Source organism: Danio rerio, chromosome 3, assembly GCF_052040795.2.
Source record: "Danio rerio strain M-AB ecotype USA chromosome 3, GRCz13ab, whole genome shotgun sequence".
NCBI lineage: Eukaryota > Metazoa > Chordata > Actinopteri > Cypriniformes > Danionidae > Danio > Danio rerio.
The window spans coordinates 14,913,890-14,935,516 of record NC_141023.1 but is presented as its reverse complement, the minus strand read 5'-3'; the positions used below and the strand labels follow the sequence as shown (position 1 = coordinate 14,935,516).

General features: G+C 33.9%; 2 protein-coding genes across 6 annotated transcripts in view; one reads left to right on the top strand and one right to left on the bottom strand.

The window, feature by feature from the left end:
* doc2a (double C2-like domains, alpha) overlaps nt 1-21,627 on the bottom strand; it is a 206,381-nt gene that overhangs the window by 103,546 nt on the left and 81,208 nt on the right. For all 5 annotated transcript variants that reach the window (XR_015480529.1, XR_015480530.1, XR_015480528.1 and 2 more), the window contains exon 7: nt 17,299-17,358. Coding sequence is in view for 2 of the 5 variants with exons in the window: in XM_087244103.1 (XP_087100229.1) it covers nt 17,299-17,358 (60 nt within the window). In the remaining 3 variants the exon portion in view is untranslated. The remainder of the gene's footprint in view (nt 1-17,298; nt 17,359-21,627) is intronic.
* The window catches only part of mvp (major vault protein), a 238,613-nt gene that overhangs the window by 148,217 nt on the left and 68,769 nt on the right, over nt 1-21,627 (top strand). The gene's annotated exons all lie outside the window — the stretch shown is intronic.

Below are 21,627 nucleotides of genomic sequence, written 5' to 3'. Positions count from 1 at the left end.
TTATTTTAATTTTGGTTTAATTGTCATCATTTATTATAACATTAAGGTATAGTTAACTAGTGATCTGGGACTTTTAGCCTGGATGATACTGTGGATAATTTTAGATACATCAGAATACATCTTTTTTTGAACTTCAATTTTTAAGAGCATTTTTGTTGAATAAAAAGTGTATGTATATTGCTATATTTTTCTTGTTTTGACACAATATTTAAAAAGTCTGACGTGGAAATATTTAGTTTTGTGAGTCCAGAGAAGAATTTGGTAAATCCTTGTAGTGTTGAATCCTAAAAAGTCAAGTGAAATAAAACTAATTGCAATGCCACACTATGAAGCCACAAGCCATTTTCTCATGCTCATTGAGCAATTTATGCATATAATATATATTTTCCCAACAGCAAAATTATGGCTAGTGAAAATAGCGAGTGGCTAGTAATGTTGTGAAACTACTAGCCACAGTGGCTGATGATCAAAAAAGTTAATGTCAAGCCCTAAATATATACATATAATAATAAGCCATGGTCGACCCAAGCTCAAAGAATGAACAATGAATTAGAATGACTGAATTACTTTTTAACAAACTGTTAATGACATTACATGTGTTGGTAAAGAATACAGATGAGAGGTTTGTACTGACGGTATATGTTTCAAATCATTTATGAACCCAAATAAGGCCTAAATGTATGTTTTGAGTATAGTTTTTGTAATTGGTAAAATTTCAGACTCTGTAAATCTCTGTATGTGTTCTAAAATGTTTTATTTATTTTTTAATTGTATATAATTTCAGACATTACAGTAGGCTATTTTGCATTATCATTGACCTGCAGCTATAATTAAATCCTGCTCATAGAAAGGTTAGTGATTAACATTTATTTATACATATAAGTATTTATGTATATGAACCATTTATTTAGCAAGAAGTGCTTCTCATACGATATGTGAACAAGCGAGAATAACATCGACTGCAACTTTCAAAAGGATACCATTGGTACTATTTGGCAGTGGAGACACAAGACTGATGAAGGGGACTTGTACCGTATTGTACCACTCAATAGCTGCAATTCCACTGTCGGGCTAGTGCGAGCCAGGGCTTTTTGAGATCGACAGAGCTGGGAAGCGAGCGCTCTTTCGCTGGGTTTCACACATGTACATGCATCTAAACGTGTATGTTTCATGCACAAACACACCTTTTCAACTTGACAAAACTCTCGACAACTGAAAGTTACTGACTGCTGTGTCTTTAATGTGGTGTAAAGATTATTATTGAAACATCAAGGAGGACGCAGCAAAGAAATATCACATATTAAATTAAAACCAGGCTATGCTTTATTATTTTATGCAACACCCTTACATTTAAAAGGGAAACATGAGGGCAATCTTAAGCAAAAAAAAAAAAAACAAAACCTGTGCTTTATGAAATAGCTGACCAGCTATATGGTTTTCTTTTCCTTTTTTATTTACTTTTTGGTGCATGTACACCTTTGCGATTGGAAAACTAGTGTAACGGTGGACTTGGGCAAACTCCGCCACTCCTTTCAATCCGCCCTGCAGTCCCAGCTGGCCCGCTTTGGCTTAAAGTATACGGCGTGCCGAAAAAAGGCCAGCCCCTGGCCCCGAGGAACCCCCACTTTGGCCCGACCAGGCCCCAAAAGTGACAGTGGAAAAGCGACTGGCCATGGCTGACCCTGGCACGCTCGCTATAGGCCCTACAGTGGAAACGCAGCTAGTGAAAATGAGGCATATATGTTTACTGTGCACTGTTTTGTATGGGATGCTTTTATCCAAATCTATGAAACACACATCACTAGTAGTTCCTATTGTGCTGGGTTGAATCCTACTTTGAAGTAGAAACAGATTTACCTCCCCAAACAAATGCAGCTAAAATCATTCAGTTTCTAGAGTACAAACTCAACGCCAATAGTTCTAGGAACTAGAAAGCAATGCACTTAATCCGGCTACTTATATCTCTATCTGTACAATAGAATATAATAGTGTGCATATAATCACAGGGAAAAAGTATTGTAAAAAAGGTTTGCTTTGTGACCAACTCATTTAAATGAATTACTTTGTGACGGATTTTCAATTACTTTGAAAGGATTTTAACAATGACACCCCCTGGGGTAGTGAACAAACAGCTGGAATAGAGAGCTGATTGAGACACACCCTTATATTTAAGTGCCAAATGACTGATTGAAGGAACTTGATTAGACATGTTCTGTTGAAAATAGCAGCAGTTGCTAGGCAGCAAAAGAATAATGTTGAGGTTTTAAGTAGGCCTATGTTTAGGCCTATAATGAGATGCATATGAAATGCTGCATCATGCCTTGTTTACAGTAATTTATGCAAGAATCAACACTGTGTCATTGTGTGATGCAGAGGCAGATGTGTGGACCCATTATTACTGTGCAAAAGTCTTTGGTCACCATTGTATTATATTATATTATATTATATTATATTATATTATATTATATTATATTATATTATATTATATTATATTATATTATATTATATTATATTATATTATATTATATTAGTGTTACAGAAAAGCGAATCATCACAGTTCCAATAAGTTTAGTGTCGGTAAGGTACTAGCTAGTGCCCTAATTTGTATTCAAAAGATTCTCATATTAAGTCATTTGTAAATTCAATAGTGAGCTTAAAGACACACATCCCAAGGTTAAGTCTGGAAATCTTCCTTTGACTTACACTGATTGAATATAAAAGTGAAGCCATTGAAGTGGTGTTATTGTAATGTTTGCTTTCTTACATATAACTGCATACGGAATTTGGATTGGTCTATAATTAATATAATATAATATAATATAATATAATATAATAAAATATAATATAATATAATATAATATAATATAATATAATATAATATAATATAATATAATATAATATAATATAATATAATATAATATAATATAATATAATATAATATCATCAGTAAGACGTTTTAAAAGTCAATTCTGCTCACCAAAGCTGCATTTATTGATCAAAAACACAATAAAAAATGATTAAATTGTGAAATACTATTACAATTTTAAATAAAATTAAGATTAATTTACTCTTGTCATTCAATTCTTAATTTTCTTCATAATTTCTACAGTCTGTTCTCCAAACTACATTCAATAAAATACAATTTCCCAGTTTATTTTCTTTATTAAATGCAGCCTTTGTGAGCAAAAAACGCTTATTATAAAACAAACAAATCATACTGATTCCAATTTTTTGACTGGTAGTAGGTTAAATTTTGCTGCTTGTTTAAATGTCCAGTGAAATTAAAATAAGTTTTTTTAGATGTAAGTATCAGTATTGTTCGTTTTTATGATATTTATATAAGCTAGTGCGCACCAAAACAGTGCCAAAATTCACATTTAAGAGACCAATAAAAACATGTAAAACAATCAGATGCTCTCTGGTATCTAACATGCCCTGCCTCCTTCAAGACACTTTGCATTTGATGCGCTTGAGCTCAACTACAGTCACTGGCAGAGCGGTGATAAAACAAAACACTATTGGGTGTTCATTAAAAAGGGGGAGGAGCTACATTATGTCACACCCTCTCTTTGTGTTTCGTTGAGATTACATCAAACATCAAATAAAAATGCACATTTCAAAGCACTTCACAGGCCTTTAACCTACTTAAAATGAGCCTAAACAACACTATTCTTGAGATGTTTTAAGGACAACTTTGAGTTTTAAGTTCAATCCACTTAAATTTGTTACGCCAACTGATTTATGTTAGGACAACATGAATGAATTGTGAGTAACCCTGCTTTTTTACAGAGTATAATAAGTGGTTCATGCTAAACTCTCGCACGCACTGAAATAAATCATCTGTATTAAAAGTGATAGGAGACTTACAACCGACAATGACAAGGACTCCCTGTGGGTAAAATCAGAGAATGTTCAACATGTAGAATAATTATAAACAGCTGGTTATGGCATGTAATGATGTTAGTGGAGTGTGACATCTATGCACTCAATTTTAAAGCATGCCGATCTGTTGTTTTCCTGAAATGTTAATTAAAAATTTGTATTTCTTTCCTCCTTGAGTTCAAATGCTGTGCCAAATTTCCATAAACAAATTGCTAACATTGATTCTAATGGAAAGCCACGTTTAATCTGCCCTAAAACGGAAAACTTTTTGTCGTCGTCTTCCTGTAGGATTCAGACTCATCCTCTATCAAACACAGAAAGTCATTTATCATGTTCTCTTCCTGCTCTGTTTAGTCTCAGCTCTGCTTCGATGGCTTTCAAAGGGGAAACGGGGCAGATCTAAGCATAGCCTCTTCAGGATTTTCTGAGCTTGGGAGACTTAATGAGACATAATTGTATGATTTGGTGCAATGCTCTCACACACACATATTCGTAGGGGCTTGAGAGAAGCTTATTTGAATGCCCATTAATAATGCATGCAGAGAATGCTCAAGTGTGACTCTGAATATGTAACACTTACACCAAGAGAGCAACAATATTTACACGAAATACTCGATAAACCATCTGTACGAATTAAATCGTTCGTTTTAATGACTGTGATCTTGGTCGGGAGCTGTAAGAGAGTATAATGGGGAAGATCAAAGTTCAGACTGAGGCAGAAAACACGATAAAGAGCGCTCTTTTCATCTCTCTATGTCTTGGTATATTCAATTAAATATGAAACCAACTGTTTTTTTAATAAATAAAAGTGGTTTCATTTTAATTTTGAGGTACATTTGAAATGGATTTGAACAGATGCTGCTATTTCAGTCATGCCGCTGTGCGCTCTGCACTAATTACAGAAAAACTGGCAATTTATTAAGAAATATTGTTCAGCTTCTTTCCTTCTCTAATTAAAATATTTTAAGAAATGTATTGTAACCTCAGTTTCCTTGTTATTTCCTATTCCTTACAAACAGATCACAAACATAAGTACAAAACATATGATGCAGCGTATTTTATTTGTGGTAATAGTTAATCAGAACATGATATGGAATTAAAATGAATAACAATTTAAATCACAGTATATTAATTCATTCATTTTTCTTTGGCTTAGATGAACCGCCAACTGTTCCAGCATATGTTTTAGGTAGAGGATGCCCTTCCAGCTGGTACCCAGCACTGGGAAACACCCATACACTCTCGCATTCACATTCATACACTACGGCCAATTTAGTTTATTCAATTCACTTATAGCGCATGTCTTTGGACTGTTAGGGAAAGCGGAGCAACTGAAGAAAACCCACAAAAACAAGGGGAGAACATGCAAACTCCACAGAGAAATGCCAACTGGCCCAGCTGGGCGTCGAACCAGCGACCTTCTTGCTGTGAGGCAACAGTGGTAACCACTGAGCCACCATGCTGCCCATCTCAGTATATCTCAGTATATTTAAAAAATCTTTTTTACATGTCGAGGATATAATATCATGACTATGAGAATTTTATTTCTCCACTTTTCATATATTAAAGACTTAACGTAAAAGTAACCCTATGAAATAAGTTTTTTTTATATTCAGCGTTTATTCCTGCTCAAATTAAAGCATGTTGGAACTCTTGTGTACATAAATTTATGATTATTATTATTACTTTAAGCAGAGTCTACCTTACATCATTAATATGCCACAATTTCTTCCAAGTTAAACTAATGTTATTTTCAAGTGTTACTATGCAGAGGCTTGAGTTTCTGTGTAAACATGATTTGAAGATAGTTTGACTCATATTAAACAGTAAAATGCTGGTGAAGTTACATATCTAGAGTTTATGATCTTGATAACATTAACACGTGATAACAAATAAACACTATTTCACACGGAGCAATGTAGTTTTGGATTTTGTTTTTGCTTTATAATGAAAAACGTCATTTAAAAACTGCATGTTGTGATATCTTTGACTAACATTGTTTTTTGATTATCTGAAACATTAAAGTGTATGTAATGTAATGTTCATGATAACTTATATGTGTGTGTCAATGCCAAGAGCTACCGAACCATTCTGGAGGACCATGTGCACCCAACGGTTCAAACATTGTATGCTTAAGATGGTGCCGCATTTGAGGATGGTAATGCACCAGTACACACAGCAAGACTGTTGACAGAGGGGTTTGATGAACATAAAAGTGAAATTAAAGAACTCCAATGGTGTGCATAGTCACCAGATATAAATATTATTGAGCCACTTTGCGTTGTTTTGGAGAAGCGTGTTGAGAAACATTTTCCTCCACCAGCATCATGTAGTGACCTGGCAGCTATTCTGCAAGAAAAATGGCTCAATATCCCTCTGGCCACTGTGCAGGAAATGTTTCTGTCATTCCCAAGATGAACTGATGCTGTATTGGCAGCAAAAGGAGGCCCTACACCATACTAATGAATAATTGTGGTCTAAAACGACTGTAGGTGTTTCATATATATATACTCTTTCCTCTCTATATACACCAGACACTTTCCTAAACACAACAAAAACAACAACATCAACAACAACAAAACTGCAAAACTACTTTAGACAGTCTAATCAGCCAATCACATGGCAGCAACTCAATACATTTAGGAATGTAGACATGGTCAAGACGATCTGCTGCAGATGAAACCGAGCATCAGAATGGGAAAGGTGGTTGTGGTTATTGGTGCCAGACGGGTTGGTTTGAGTATTTCAGAAGCTGCTGATCTACTGGGATTTTCATGCACAACCATCTCTAGGGTTTACAGAGAATGGTCTGAAAAGGAGAAAAAAATTCAGTGAGCGGCAGTTCTGTGGGTGCAAATGCGATGCCAGAGGTCAGAGGAGAATAGCCAGACTGGTTTCAGCTGATAGAAAGGCAAACTTAACTCAAATAATCACTCGTTACAACTGAGGTCTGCAGAAGAGCATCTCTGTACACACAACACGTCAACCTTGAGGTGAAGCTACAGCAGCAAGCTCACCAAAATTGGACAATATAAGATAGAAGATACTAAAAGACACTCAAATGGCCTCCACAGTCAGCAGATCTCAATCCAATAGAGCACCTTTGGGATGTTGTGGAACGGGAGATTCACATCATGGATGTGCAGTCAACAAATCTGCAGCAACTGCGTGATGCTATCATGTCACTATGGACCAAAATCTCTGAGGAATATTTCCAGTACCTTGTTGAATCTACGCCATGAAGGATTAAGGGAGTTCTGAAGACAAAAGGGGGTCCAACCTAGTTTTAGTAAGGTGTACCTAATAAATTGGCCAGTGGGAATATAAAGGAAAGCACACTACTGATTAACACAGACATGCAGACTTCATATTCAAACAGTCTTTTTGCTCATTAATATGCACAGACGCTACTCCACATTGCAATCTAGTCAGTCGTACTTTTAAAAATCCCTCATCCAAAAGTTCCTAAATTTCATCACATTCCTCATTTCCATAACTGCAATTCCAACATCAGGAGCTCTATTAACTTTTTCATATTCAAGTTACAGAGTTCAGAAAAGTAGCACATAACAGTAATGACCGATATATATTTAAACTAATGGGATTTCACATTCGCCGTGGCAATCTAACACTGCAAATGACCTCCCATGCATTTATAAGCAAAGTGTCACATCTTTGCATTTGGAAAGTTCTCGAGCTTTATTTCTGTCTCCCTTGCTTTGTTTTAATCCATCTGTTTCTCTCTCGCTCTCCATTCTCTTTTTGCCAGCCGAGCCCTCAGTAACCAGCAAAAGCACAGGATCAATAGGGTAATCATCACAGTGTCTCTCTCCCCCTGTTTGTTTTTCTAAAAAACAGCCTTGTTATTTCTAGTTCTTTACCTTGCACTTTGAAATTCTCCTTATAGCCATGTCTGCCACATCGTGTGTGTGTGTTTGTGCCCGGTTTGCGGTTGTGTATTTTTTGCCCATTAGTGAGAAACATGCCAAGCCAAACCTGTTTGCTGGCAAGTGTGAGGTTTCATTAATGTAATTGTGCCGGGACAGATACAGATACTGTGTTTATTTGTGTGTGTGTGTGTGTGTGCGTGTGTGTGTGTGTGTGTGTGCGTGTGTTCGTGAATTTTTGTGTTGCCAGACCTTCATTAATTGAACAGTGAGGACACACAAACAGACAGAAGGGCGACCCCTACGTTATAAACAGACAACTCATAATGCAAACAGCGAGGAGAGCAGCCTAGCGGTTTAAAGCTCAAGAGACCCACAAAATAGCTGCACGTATAATTCCCTGCCTCACGGGGTCAACTCCACTAAGAACCACCACTTAGACGTCACGGTCACTCGCAGCTGTTGCTCGTTTCCCACTCATGAATTTTGTTTGCAGGAGAGCGCACGCAATTATGCAGAGTTAAGTTGAAAATGTCTACTTCAGAGAGGGAATATTTGCATGAATATAAAATGTTAGGTACAGTATGAGGTTTTTTTTTACAGTCTAATCCGATTGTTAGACCACTGGTCAACAGCTTGAGGTCAGTAGATTATTATTCATTCATTTTCCTTTGCTTAGTCCCATTATTCGTCAGGGGTCGCCACAGCAGAATGAACCGCCAACTATTCCAGCATATGTTTCACACAGCAGATGCTCTTCCAGCTGCAACCCAAACATCCATACACTACGGCCAATTTAGTTTATTTAATTCACCTGTACCACATGTCTTTGGACTGTGGGGGCAAACCAGAGCACCCGGAGGAAACCCACACTAAAACAGGGAGAACACGCAAACTCCACACAGAAAAGTCAACTGGCCCATCCGGGACTCAAATCAGTGATCTTGCTGTGAGGTGACAGTGCTAACCACTGAGCCACTGTACCTCCCCATGGATTATTACATATTTTTATTATTATCATTTTTTTAACTCAATAAGTTAACTCAATAAGGCTCTTCAACTCAATAAGACTGCATTTATTTGATTATAAAATTAAATTAAATCATAATATTCTGAAAAATAACTCTTATTCTGAAGCATTTATTCTATTACATCAAAGCTTAATTACGCATTATTATTTCAGTTTCTTTATATACATAATTTGTTGTGAAAGAAACATTTCTGATTATTATATGGTGTCGTTGAAAACAGCTGCTTTATGTTTTTGTGTGAATTATGATAAGTAGCATTGAAAAAAATAATACTTTTATTATGTAAGAACTCACAGCAAAATGACAGTAAAGAAATTTTTAATGTGCCTTTGATAAATGTGTCATTTCAGATATATTCTGTTATTTTAATACTTCTGTTCATCAAATAAACTGTATAGGGATTTCCACAAAAATATGAAGTGGAAAATTTGTTTTTAAAAATTCATTATAAGAACATCAATAAATAAACAGTTGTAGTGAAAATGATTTAGCCCCCCTGAGAAATTTCAATTCCTTTTCAAATATAGAAAATATGAAGAGAGGGTTTTTTTGTCGACACATTTTTAAACAATAGTTTTAATAACTATCGTCTGATAACTAATTTCTTTCGTTTTTGCCAAGATGAAAGTACATAATATTTTTTAAGAGACCTGTATTCAGCTTGAAGTGCAGTTTAAAGGCTTAATTAAGGTTAATTAGGCTAACTAGGTAAGTCAATGGAGGGCAGTGGTTTATTCATCAGCCAAAAGAAAAAATCGTAAGGGGGCTGATAATATTGATTTTAGCATTCATTCATGCATTTATTCTTTTTCTTTTCGGCTTAGTCCCTTTATTAACCTAGGGTCACCACAGGGGAATGAACCACCAACTTATCCAGCATATGTTTTACACAGTGGATGCCCTTTCAGCTGCAACCCATCTCTGGGAAACATCCATACACACTCATTCACATACATACACTATGGACAATTTAGCTTACTCAATTCACCTATACCACATCTTTGGACTGTGGGGGAAACCAGAGCACCCAGAGGAAACCTGCACCAACACAGGGTGAACATGCAAACTCCACACAGAAATGCCAACTGGCCCAGCCGGGACTCCAGCCAGCGACTTTCTTGCTATAAGATGACAGTGCTAACCACTGCACCACCGTGCCACCTCAAACACACATTTAATACCTTCTAATAAATAATTTCTTTTGTCTTTGCCATGATGACAGTAGAATATTTTTCAAGATACTAGTATTCAGCCTAACGTGCAGTTTAAAGGTTCAACTATAGGTTAATAGCTAGGCAAGACATTGGACAACAGTGGTTTGCTCATCAGCTTATAAGAAAAAAAAAATCCTAAAGTTGGCTAATAATGTTGACCCTAGCAGTATTTATATAAAAAAATGTTTTATAGTACAGGCAAACTAACAGAAATAAGACTTTCACCAGAAGAAAAATATAACATAGAAAATATAATAATAAAGAATATAAATAAATCAATAAATAAAAAATAATAAGTTTTAAAAAATAAAAATAACAAAAAAATTAATCCAATTTTTAATAATAAATTAAAAATAATGATAATAACAAATGTATATAAAATATATAAATATACAAAATAAAATAGTCTGTAACTGTATAAATGACTGAGCACCAATAACAATCGATCATTATAGAGTAGCATATCATCCCATTAAAATGACTTCTGTAGGATCATGTGACTGGAGTAATAATGCTGACAGTTTAGCTTTATTAGAATCACAGAAAATAACTGAATTATTATCCCCTCTGTAAATTTTTCCCCTAATTTTTAGTAATTTTTTAAAACATTTCTAAACATAAAAACTAATTCCAATTCAAAAACTCATTTCTAATACCTGATTTATTTTATATTTGCCATGATGACAGTAAATAATATTCTACTAGATATTTTTCATGATGCTAGTGTTCAGCTTAATGTGCCATTTAAAGGCTTAACTAGGTTAATTAGGCATTTAAAGGTTTAACTAGGTTAATTAGGCAAGTTAGGGTAATTAGGCAAGTCATTGTAAAACGATGGTTTGTTCTGTAGACAATCAAAACAAATTGTCCTTAAGGGGGTTAATAATATTGACCTTGAAATGGTTTTAAAAATTAAAAACTGCTTTTATTCCAGCCGAAATTAAACAAGACTTTCTCCAGAAGAAAAAATATTATTAGACATACTGTGAAAATGTCCTTGCTCTGTTAAATATCATTTGGGAAATATTTAAAAAACAAAAATAACATTCATAAATTCATAAATAAGATTTTGATTTCAACTGCTTATCAGTAATAAAAAGTGACCATATTATTATACTTTTATCTGTTGAAATTACAGCCCTGACAACCAGAAGAGGCGTCTTTCACACACCAAAAAAAAAACAGTCTCTGCGATCTTATGATCAACAGTGTACAATAAAACACAAATGCCACATACTGTAATAAGTTCAGAAAATCTCAGAGGGACAGAAGCAGATGGCAGCGTGTAGCAGTGGCTTCGAGTTTCTTCGACTAATTGAAACGCCAGTGGCATTTGTGAATGGGGAAAAATTAATTTACCACGGTTTAAATGCTGTATCCTAAATTGCTTAGGCTGTTTGCTTGCATGTGCACGGTGAGGTTTCAAACTAATGACCCCGATCGCGCAGAGAGCCCCTAATGATAATGAGTGGGTGTTTCCAGCAGGTAAACAGGTGTGCGGTCGGTGCACAGCTTTCATATTGAGATTTGTGTGATTAGCAGACAGATGGCACTGCAGCAGTCGTCAGCCCACAGCGCAGTCTGAATGTGTGCCAGTCGTGACACCAAAAATCCAGAGCTTTAAATAAACAGAGTAACTGTTGCGCCAATAACTGTGTCACTTTCCGGTCTTTCCTTTGCCTACGGGGTTTGTTCTGCGTGTTCCTCCTACACCTTTGTACTTTATTTATCTCCAATCCTCAGCTATATTCAATGCATTTTTATTCATTCGAAAGGATCCATCGTCATCCTCTCTCTCGTGACTTCAGTAATGTGCATGATGTCTTTTTTTCGATTGATGTACAGAAGACCTTTAGAAGAATGTTTTAGTTAGTTTATAATTTTAGATTTTCTTTTTATTGTTTTAGAATCTGCTTCTCAAAATAATAATAATGATAATAATAATAGTAATAATAATCAAAAGTCTATTTACAAAATTGTTCTTCAATTGTGGTAAACGTATAGGGTTCCTTTTAAGAATGTTAATGTCAAGCGGTTAATATATGGATTGTGGGGGGGAAACTGATCTCATAAATATGATATGTCATCCAAGGCTTTTTTCGTAGTTGTAGATTTTATGTTTAGTTTAGCTTTAGTTATGTAGTTGCTTCAATAATAAACAAACAACAATAAAAAGAAACCAATATAAATAAACAAATAAACAAACTAGTGCTGTCAAACGACTAATCATGATTAATCGCATCCGAAATAAGAGTTTACATAAAGTGAGTTTACCCACTGTGTAAATATTGTGTGCATAAAAAACATACATATATAAAATACTAAACATTTTCTAAAATAGTAATAATAAATATGCACAGTACACACATATTATGTAAATACAAGCACTTATTTTGGTTAAAAATAAAATAAATAAACAAACAAATACAAATAAACAAATAAATAAAATAAATATGTCTATTTAGATTTTTGTTATTTAAATATAAATTTAACTAACTAAGAAAGAGAACATATGATATCCGAGTTTTTTTTCCTCTTCTTAGTTATAGATTTTATTTTTGTTTAGCTTTAATTATTTGGTTGTTTAAATAGAAAATAAACAAATCAACAAAATAAAAAATAAAACATGAATTAAAAATAAACATAAGTAAACAAAAATAAATAAATAAATAAAAACAAATAAATAAATAAACAAACATAAATAAATAAATGAAAATAAATACATAAATAAAGAAACAAACAAACATATATGTCTATTTGAATTAATATAAATGAAATAATGTTTTGTTTTTTAAAAATTAATGAACTAAGAAAAAGAACACATGATATCCGATGTGTTTTTTCTTATAATTTTTTTTGCTTATACAAGCATAAACAAATAAATAAATATGAATAAACAAATAAACAAACAACACATATATGACTGTTTATTTAAATAAATAAATAAATAAATAAATGTTTTGTTATTTAAATATTAGTTTTAACTAACTAAGAACTTATTTTTGTTTAGCTTTAGCTGTTTGGTTGTATTAAGTAGAAATAAAAAAAACATAAAACTTAATTAAATCAATTAAACAAAATAAATTTAATTGAACAAAATAAAATTTTATTTAAAAGTCTGTTTAATTAAAAATAAACGAATAAAAGTTTGTTATTTAAATATTAATTTATACTTCATGAAACAAAATGAAAAAGAAAATGTTTAATTGTTTATATGCAGTTTATTATTTTCAGTTATGCACATGATTGGTGTGTCATTAAATGCAACTCAATGGCTACTACCACTCTGAGAGTAAAAAAAAAAAAAACACAAGCAGGCTAATCATTATTTAAACTTGTAGCTTAAAAAAGTGGCTATACTACATAAACCGAGTTGCATGTTATGAATCACCAAGAAGTATAATTTCAGCAAAAAAAAAAAAAAATGAAAAAAAAAATCATCAGAGAATGTTTAATTCAACAGCAAATATCTCTTTTAAGTGTATTATTTCTGTGTTAAGCCCTCCTTTTTAATATCACACTAAAGTATTCTTCTTTTTTTACAAGGCCAGGACCTGAAATGCTGCAGATTTTTATGAATATCTTTTGGAATTCAGATTCAGTCTTCTTCAAACACAGATTAAATGAAATGATTTCACTAGCATTAAACCCTTGCCTAACATCTCCTTTTGTTTTCTACAGAAAACTGATTGTAATTAACCATTGCATTTGTTATGAATAGTTTTTTATTTTTGTCGCAACTGTTCCTTTAACATGGTTTGATTTCCCCCTGAACATCACTGTCTGTGTAAACCCTCTGAGCGCTTCAGCAGTTTTCTCCTGTCACTTCTCGTTCTCTTCCTCCAGAGACCTGCGAGTGTGTTGTCTGTCACTCATCCGGCACCCTCTGTCCATTCATAACCCCATAACCTTTCGCTCCTTCTTTCCCTTCATCTCCTCTATCTATGCCTCCGTGTCTTTTTTTATGTAATCTCTTCCCTTCCTTTGAAAATGTTATTATTCTGGTCTCCTGAAATCTCTGATGCTTTTATGTGGGTGGCAAAGCATTCTACACCTCTTTACGCCTTAAATTAAGCTATTATCGATTTATTAAAGCAAAACTCAGAAAAACTTTGAGAAATATTAAAATTTTCACTGATTTCAATGTTTTAAAATGTATGTTTATTAATAGTTTCCATATATTGTGATTCACAGTTTTTCTGTTTATTTACTGTTTTGAAGCTCATCATGGGAGCTTGAACTTCGATCTGTCGACTTTTGATGTTGAAAAATAAACTGTGCAATTTAACAAAGTGACTTTTACTGAAATTGAGTTGTTTGACAATACACACTCACCGGCCACTTTATTAGGTACACCTGTTCAACTGCTCATTAATGCAAATTTCTAATCAGCCAATCACATGGCAGCAACTCAATGCATTTAGGCATGTAGACATGGTAAAGACAAACTGCTTTAGTTCAAACCAAGCATCAGAATGGGGATAAAAGGTGATTTAAGGGGCTTTTAATATGGGATTGTTGTTGGTGCCAGACAGGCTGGTCTGAGTATTTCAGAAACTGCTGATATACTGGGATTTTCACACATAACCATCTTTAGTTAATAGAGAATGGTCAAAAAATTTAAAAATAGGCCTCCACAGTCACCAGACTCAATCCAATAGAGCACCTTTGGGATGTAGTTGAACAGGAGATTCACATCATGGATGTGCAGCCAACAAATCTGCAGCAACTGCGTGATGCTATCATGTCAATAGGGACCAAAATCTCTGAGGAATTTTTCCAGTACCTTGTTGAATCTACGCCACGAAGGATTAAGGCAATTCTGAAGGCAAAGGGTGTCCAACCCGATACTAGTAAGGTTTTCCTAATAAAGTGGCCAGTGAGTGTATTGTACGAGAAATAATATATAATAATCACGTTTTTTTATTTTAAGACGAAGGAATTAAGTTGGTAAATTAACAGAAAAGTCCTGGCAATCTATTACCAGGCTATTGTACTGTAATGATGCGATATATATCGCCCATAAAAACCAATTCTAGCAACATTTTAGCTGATTGCGCAACATCTCTATCTCTATTGGGGTGTCAGTGTCAGTATGGTTAAGAAAACACTTTAGTATTTACCAATAATTATTAGAATATTTTCATGCGGGTGTCTGACAAGTGAAAATAAATCTAGTAACAACTGCTACTTTTTCCCTTGCACGTTTTTGTTAAAATTTAATATTATTTATTAAGGATATGCGTTTTCACATTCTGACTGCAATGCTTCATTATTAAATAGTTAAAATGGCAATAATTCAATGAAATATTTGTAAGAATAAAATATATGTGTTATTTGGAAGCGTGTGCTTGCATTGTGATGATAATATATTGTCATTCTGGCATTATATAATGATGAGTGGCATAAAATGCTATTAAAATAACAATAATATTTTTTATTGCAATATAATTTGTTGCAATATATCGTACAACAAAAAAGATATCATGACAGGCTTATAGTACTTTAAAGTCAACTATTTCAAACTTTTCAACATCAGTAGTATTTGGAGAAAAGATCAAGATCCCAGTGCAATTTAAAAGCATAAATAAATAATAATATTAATAAAAAGTGAGTCATTGTAAAAATATATTTTTGTACAATGTATAATAATCAGATTCCAAAATCAAGTACTTAGAGTACTTAGAGTAAACATTTTTGAAAATACTCATAATTACACTACTTTTTTTAAGGGTTACATGATTACATATTATTTACATAAAGGCAGAATGTTGTTTGCTGTTCATTAATTCACCAAATATAGTTTTTTTAATTTATATTTTTTCCATAATAAACCTGCAGCTTCTATATACATACATTCATGATTCTTCACATTTGTTTATTTATTTATTTTTTTTTGCAGAGAGGGGGAGGGGTGTGCAATGATGCTAAGATTCTGCCACAGAAATCTATAAGTGACTAGTTTTCCGATATTGGTTTGTGTAATGTTATGTAATTTTACTAAATTGCTATTTTTTTTATTCAGTGTTACTACCCGCAAACAAACATTAAAAGCAGCGTATATAAGTGTTATAATTTTGAAGTATTAACGGTTGATACATTGTACTTTAAAACAAGCTGTTGAGGCATTTGTTGCTGATAAAAATAGCACAAAATTATCCTACTTCAATCTATGTCACACTTTAAATAAGGGTTAGCACCGAAAGTAATCTAAATGTAATATAAAAGAAGTCAGATCACTTTGGCATAAGTGTGTAATCTAATACTAGATATTATCGAATGACAAAAGATGTAATCTTTTTTTCGCAGTGTTTCTGTCAGAATTGTTCAAGAATTATCCTACTTCAATATATGACTTAAAAAAGGCTTAGCACAAAAGTAATCTAAATGTAATCCAAGAGCAGTCAGATTACTTTCCCATAAGTGTCTAATCTAATACTAGATATAAGACTAAGAATTTGTAATCAGTAACTGATTACAGTTCATAATTAATCGACCAAGCTCTGAACACGAGTAAAAGTGGTAACCCTAACCAAGCTGGTGTCCATCTATGTGCTTTTCAGTGCCAACATCCAATTAATATTCATGAGACAGGCTGATAAGGTCTCTAACATGCCCCCATTTCCAGATTGCTGGTTAAATCAAAAGAAATGGATCCGAATGCTCTCTCTTTCTTTCTCTCTTTCTTTATCTCTAAGTGTTCAGCAGCTTCTGTGGTGAAACTGTCAACACAGGGCATTGGCAACCTAAGTGCTGTACAACACCAAGTTAAACAGAACAAATTGTATCTCATCTCTCTGGGGGCCACGCTTGCCATTTGGCTAATCTAATCCGTCATTTATGGATGCCACTTTCGTTCATGTTGACAGACAGAGCTGAGATTTGCTCGAAACACCAAAATGCACACTGAGTGCATCCACACGCTTGCCCTTTCCACTGCCCGCAACCTTATCCTCCGCTCATAATCCTCCTCGTGTCCTTTTTACTTTCCGGTATGCGTCTCATCACGGGGCGCCTAGCATGTTGAGAACAATTTTGGGCTGGTAATGAAAATGCTAATCGATTTCTTCCATCCCACTTATCATAATGTGCTCAATGTTCTTATTGAAATGCAAATGAGTTTAAAGCCCAATATGAAAACATTTGAGTACGAGAGCATTAATCAGCAGGCAATTATACGTCGGCAATATTTGAAACGTCATCTTGACTCGCGTCCGGAAATGTCAGCGCTTTATTAATTGCTGTTTCGCTGAGAGAAAACAGGTGTTTTTGGTGGTAAAGTACCTCTCGTAGGTAACAGGAGATCCCTCGCAGCGCTGCTCCCATTGCTGTTGGAGAGGGAAGCTGGCAGACACAGAGAGAAAAGAAAAGAAAAGATGAAGTGTGAGTGAGTGTGTTTGATATTAGCAACTTTCATACACTGTAAAGATTACACAATTATTATGTGAATTAAAGGGATAGTTCACACAAAACTGTAAATTCTGTCATTATTTACTCATCTTCTGCTTCTTCCAAACCAGTAGTGCGTTTTCCAAACAACGACATAACTCGTGGCTGAACTCTCATAGTACGATGCATCGATTAGGAAAAGAATGATGTAGTGACGAGTGTTTCCCAAAACCGTAGTTGCTTTGTCGCAGATCCATCATTTGAATCACATTTCAACATGAAACATCCATAATGATACTCAAACAGGGTGGAGTAACAACTTCTTTAAAGAAAGACCCTATTATTTTTTATACAAATTATTTAGTTTTACACGCACACGCATTTAAAAAAAATACAATATTAGTTTTGGTAAAAACATGCACTCGCTTTCCATATTAATTGAATATATGTAAACAACACATATAGGGCCAATGTTTCCTTTACAAATATTATTGAGAACATTAAATATTCTATTCCAAAACATAAAATCACTTAGCTAACGTGTATTCTCAACTGATACACAGCATAAATCATAAAAATAATCAATGGTTGTAATTTACAGTAGGCTATTTATTAAGAAATGAAAAAACTTTTTATTATCATAAATTATTATTATTATTATTATTATTAAATAGCATGTTGTTTATTTATTTATTTTGTTTTTAATTTTTTTGGAACAGGCCCGTGTCATATAAAGGCCTACAATACAGGTTCATTTCTTAATAAATAGCCTACTTTAAATTAAAAACATTAAAAAAGCTTATGCTATAAATTTTTGTTTTCACAAACTTTGGAGACGTATCATAAATTCGGTTTTTAAATCATAAGTAGGGCCAGACGGAATCTGCAAATGTTTTTTGCTATTTCTGCAGAGAATTTTGGTAAAAATCTGTGGATTTCTGCGGAATTATTTTGGGAGTATCATAACTAAAACCTTAATATGTGAAAGAAAAAATAATATCTTTTAAACTTTTATTTAATGTTTAAAATGCAAATCCAATTAGATCCACTTTATTTGGTAAACAAAACAAGTCTCATGTAATATCTCTACTAAAAGACTGAAAATATGACTTTACAAACTGCATTGTGCATAAATCAGACGAACATTTTCATATTAGTCAATAATATTACTGTAATTAATTTAAAAACTGAATAAATAAAGATTTAAACACATTTATTCAAGTAAATAAATAATGAGCTAAAAATCTGCGGAATTCTGGGTGTGCAGATTCCGTGTGGGCCTAATCATAAATCACCTACAGTATAGTCTTCATCATGAGCCCAGGCTGCGTTCAAAATAGCATAACTGTTTTTAAAGTGCACTGCGAAGGGAATGCAAAGGTCAATATGAAGATCGCTAAAACTAAAACTCGCTGAACTAACTATAAATAATCCTTTGAAAGCAAATTACACCTAAGAGAGATGACTAAGTTTTTGTTTTTAAAAAAAAATCATTTCAAGTTTAAGTGTTGGAAGGTTCAAAACTAATAGGGTGTATGGTTGATAACTGGGAATAGAACACAGCCAGGAACTATGCTTCTAACTACAGCTCTAAAAGTGTAGTTGCAAATGTACAAGTTTGCGACGCAATTTGCAAATGTTCATTGGAACAATGGATTTGGGAAATGCCCAATCAACGAACTAAGTTTGTAACGACAGAACTTGCAACTTGAGTCGGCTAACGATGGTTTCGCAAACACACCCATCTGGCTCATTCATTTGTTGAGCATAAAAAGAAAGATATTTTGAAATATGTTGAAAACCGGTAACCATTGACTTCCATAATCTTTGTTTTTCATATTATAAAAGTCAATGGTTACAAGTTTCTAGCATTTTTCTAAATACCTTCCTTTGTGTTAAATAAAAACAAAAGAAACCACTTGAGGGTGAGTAAGTAGTACATTTTCATGAGCTACCTTCACATTTTTTCTTAATTTATTACAAAGCTCATATCGCAATACAAGTCATTTCATATCCTGATAATGATGTATCTCATGATATAGAACCTTCTCTGTAAATTCAATCAATTATTCATCATTCATTTACTTTCCTTCAGCTTAGTCTCTATTTCAGACTTCTCCACAGTAGAATGAACCACCAACTATTCCAGCATATGTTTTACACAGTGGATGCCCTTTCAGCTGCAACCCAGCATTGGGAAACACAAATACACACTTATTTACACACACACACACATACACTATGGCCAATTTAGTTTATTCAATTCACTTATAGCGTATGTCTTATTTGGACTGTGGGGGGAAACCAGAGCACACCCTCGCAAACACAAGGAGAACATGCAAACTCCACACAGAAATGCACACTGACACAGCCAGGGCTCGAACCAGCAACCTTCTTGCTGTGAGGCAACATTGCAAACCACTTAGCCACCATGCCACCGTTCAATCAATTTATAGTTTATAGATATTGACCGCATGGAAAGCCCTATTTTCTTTAGCATTTAATGTAGGGATGCACTGATGTATCGGTCACCGATATTTATCAAGCGTTTTTTAATTAATTTAAAGCTATCTACATAGCAGCAATAAAGCTTGAACAATCCAACATTTCTCAAAGCTAAATCATAAAATATTTGCAAAAAACTAAATGTAATCTGTACAAAATATCAGGCCTGCGTTTAATATGTACAAAATTTCAGAATTGGTGTGCACCTGTGCATTTGTGAGTGAGCCTTCTGTGACAGATCACAGGAATTATCCAAAAAACACGTATTTATTAACAAAAAGCACTTACAACAGGAACAAGAACATCAACCACAGTGAGCACATGGAGTTTGACAATACAATACCAGAGAAAGGACTAAACAAACTCAGCGGCATAAATACATAGGACAAGATTGAACAGAGTACAAACAGCGGTGTAACAACAGGTGGAACTAATAAACATTAACGAACGGCGGGAAAACAGAACAAAGGAAACACATGACACAAGCAGAAGCACATGGACCAAACACATGGGACGTCACATGACACAACCACTACATGAACACAGACACATCAGAAATTCAATAGCACCATGGGTCAAGTGCTGGCAAAACTATTGGTTGGTTTAGGCTAAAATCTCTTGAACAATAAAAGAAATCGACGGCACTTTAGTGAGTCATTCATTTTTTTTTTGGGTAGCAAAATGAATAAGTGGCGCAGTGGGTAGCATGATCGCCTCACAGCAAGAAGGTCGCTGGTTCGAGTCCGGCTGGGCCAGTTGGCATTTCTGTGTGGAGTTTGCATGTTCTCCATGTGTTGGAGTGGGTTTCTTCCAGGTGCTCCGGTTTCCCCCACAGTCCAAAGACATGCAGAATTGAATAAGATGAATTGAATAAGCTAAATTGACCATAGTGTATGTGTGTGAATGCAGGAGTGTATGCGTGTTTCCCAGTGTTAAGTTGCGACTGGACAGGCGTCTACTGGTACCATATAAAACATATGGTGGATAAGTTGGCAGTGCATTTCGCTGGGGTGACGCCTGAATAATAAAGGGACAAAGCCAAAAAGAAGAAAACAAAATATATAATTTAATAACAGCAAAGCAATGGCTTTATTTGTTAAGTATATTATGTTTTATTATATGTGAAATAAAAGTTAAGACTGTTAAAGGAAATACTGAATAGCAAACAAACTCCAGTATGACTTGAAGAATTGATCTACATCTGTACTTGGAAAAAAAAAAAATATTTTTAAAAGGCAACATTGTAAAATTTCACACGATTTAAGGCCTTTCTTCTGTCACTTAATTCTTTTCCAAAGCATTGTAACTAAAAAGTTGGGGATTGGGGTGTTCTTTTCTTTCTTTCTGTTTTTTAGTCATATAGTTTATCCATTTAAGAAATATAACTTGTGATTATTGTAAGTTTATTCAATAACCAAATTGGTCATTTTTTTATCGTAACTGGGGCAGTTAAAAGTATTAAGAACTTCAAGGCAAATGTTTGATTAAAATTATAGAAATCCAAAACAATTATTGATAAAATACTTTTTAAAAACTAATTACAGGCCCAACATAAAATATTGCTAAATAAAAATCAAGATGTACTATCGAACTTGTAGCTTTATTGCCATACTTTCATGTTTCTGTCTAAATCCTCATGTTGCCATGTAAGATTGTGCTCATCTAAATGATGAAAATGTATTACCAAAAGTAATGCATTTTATAAATAAATACGCTGTG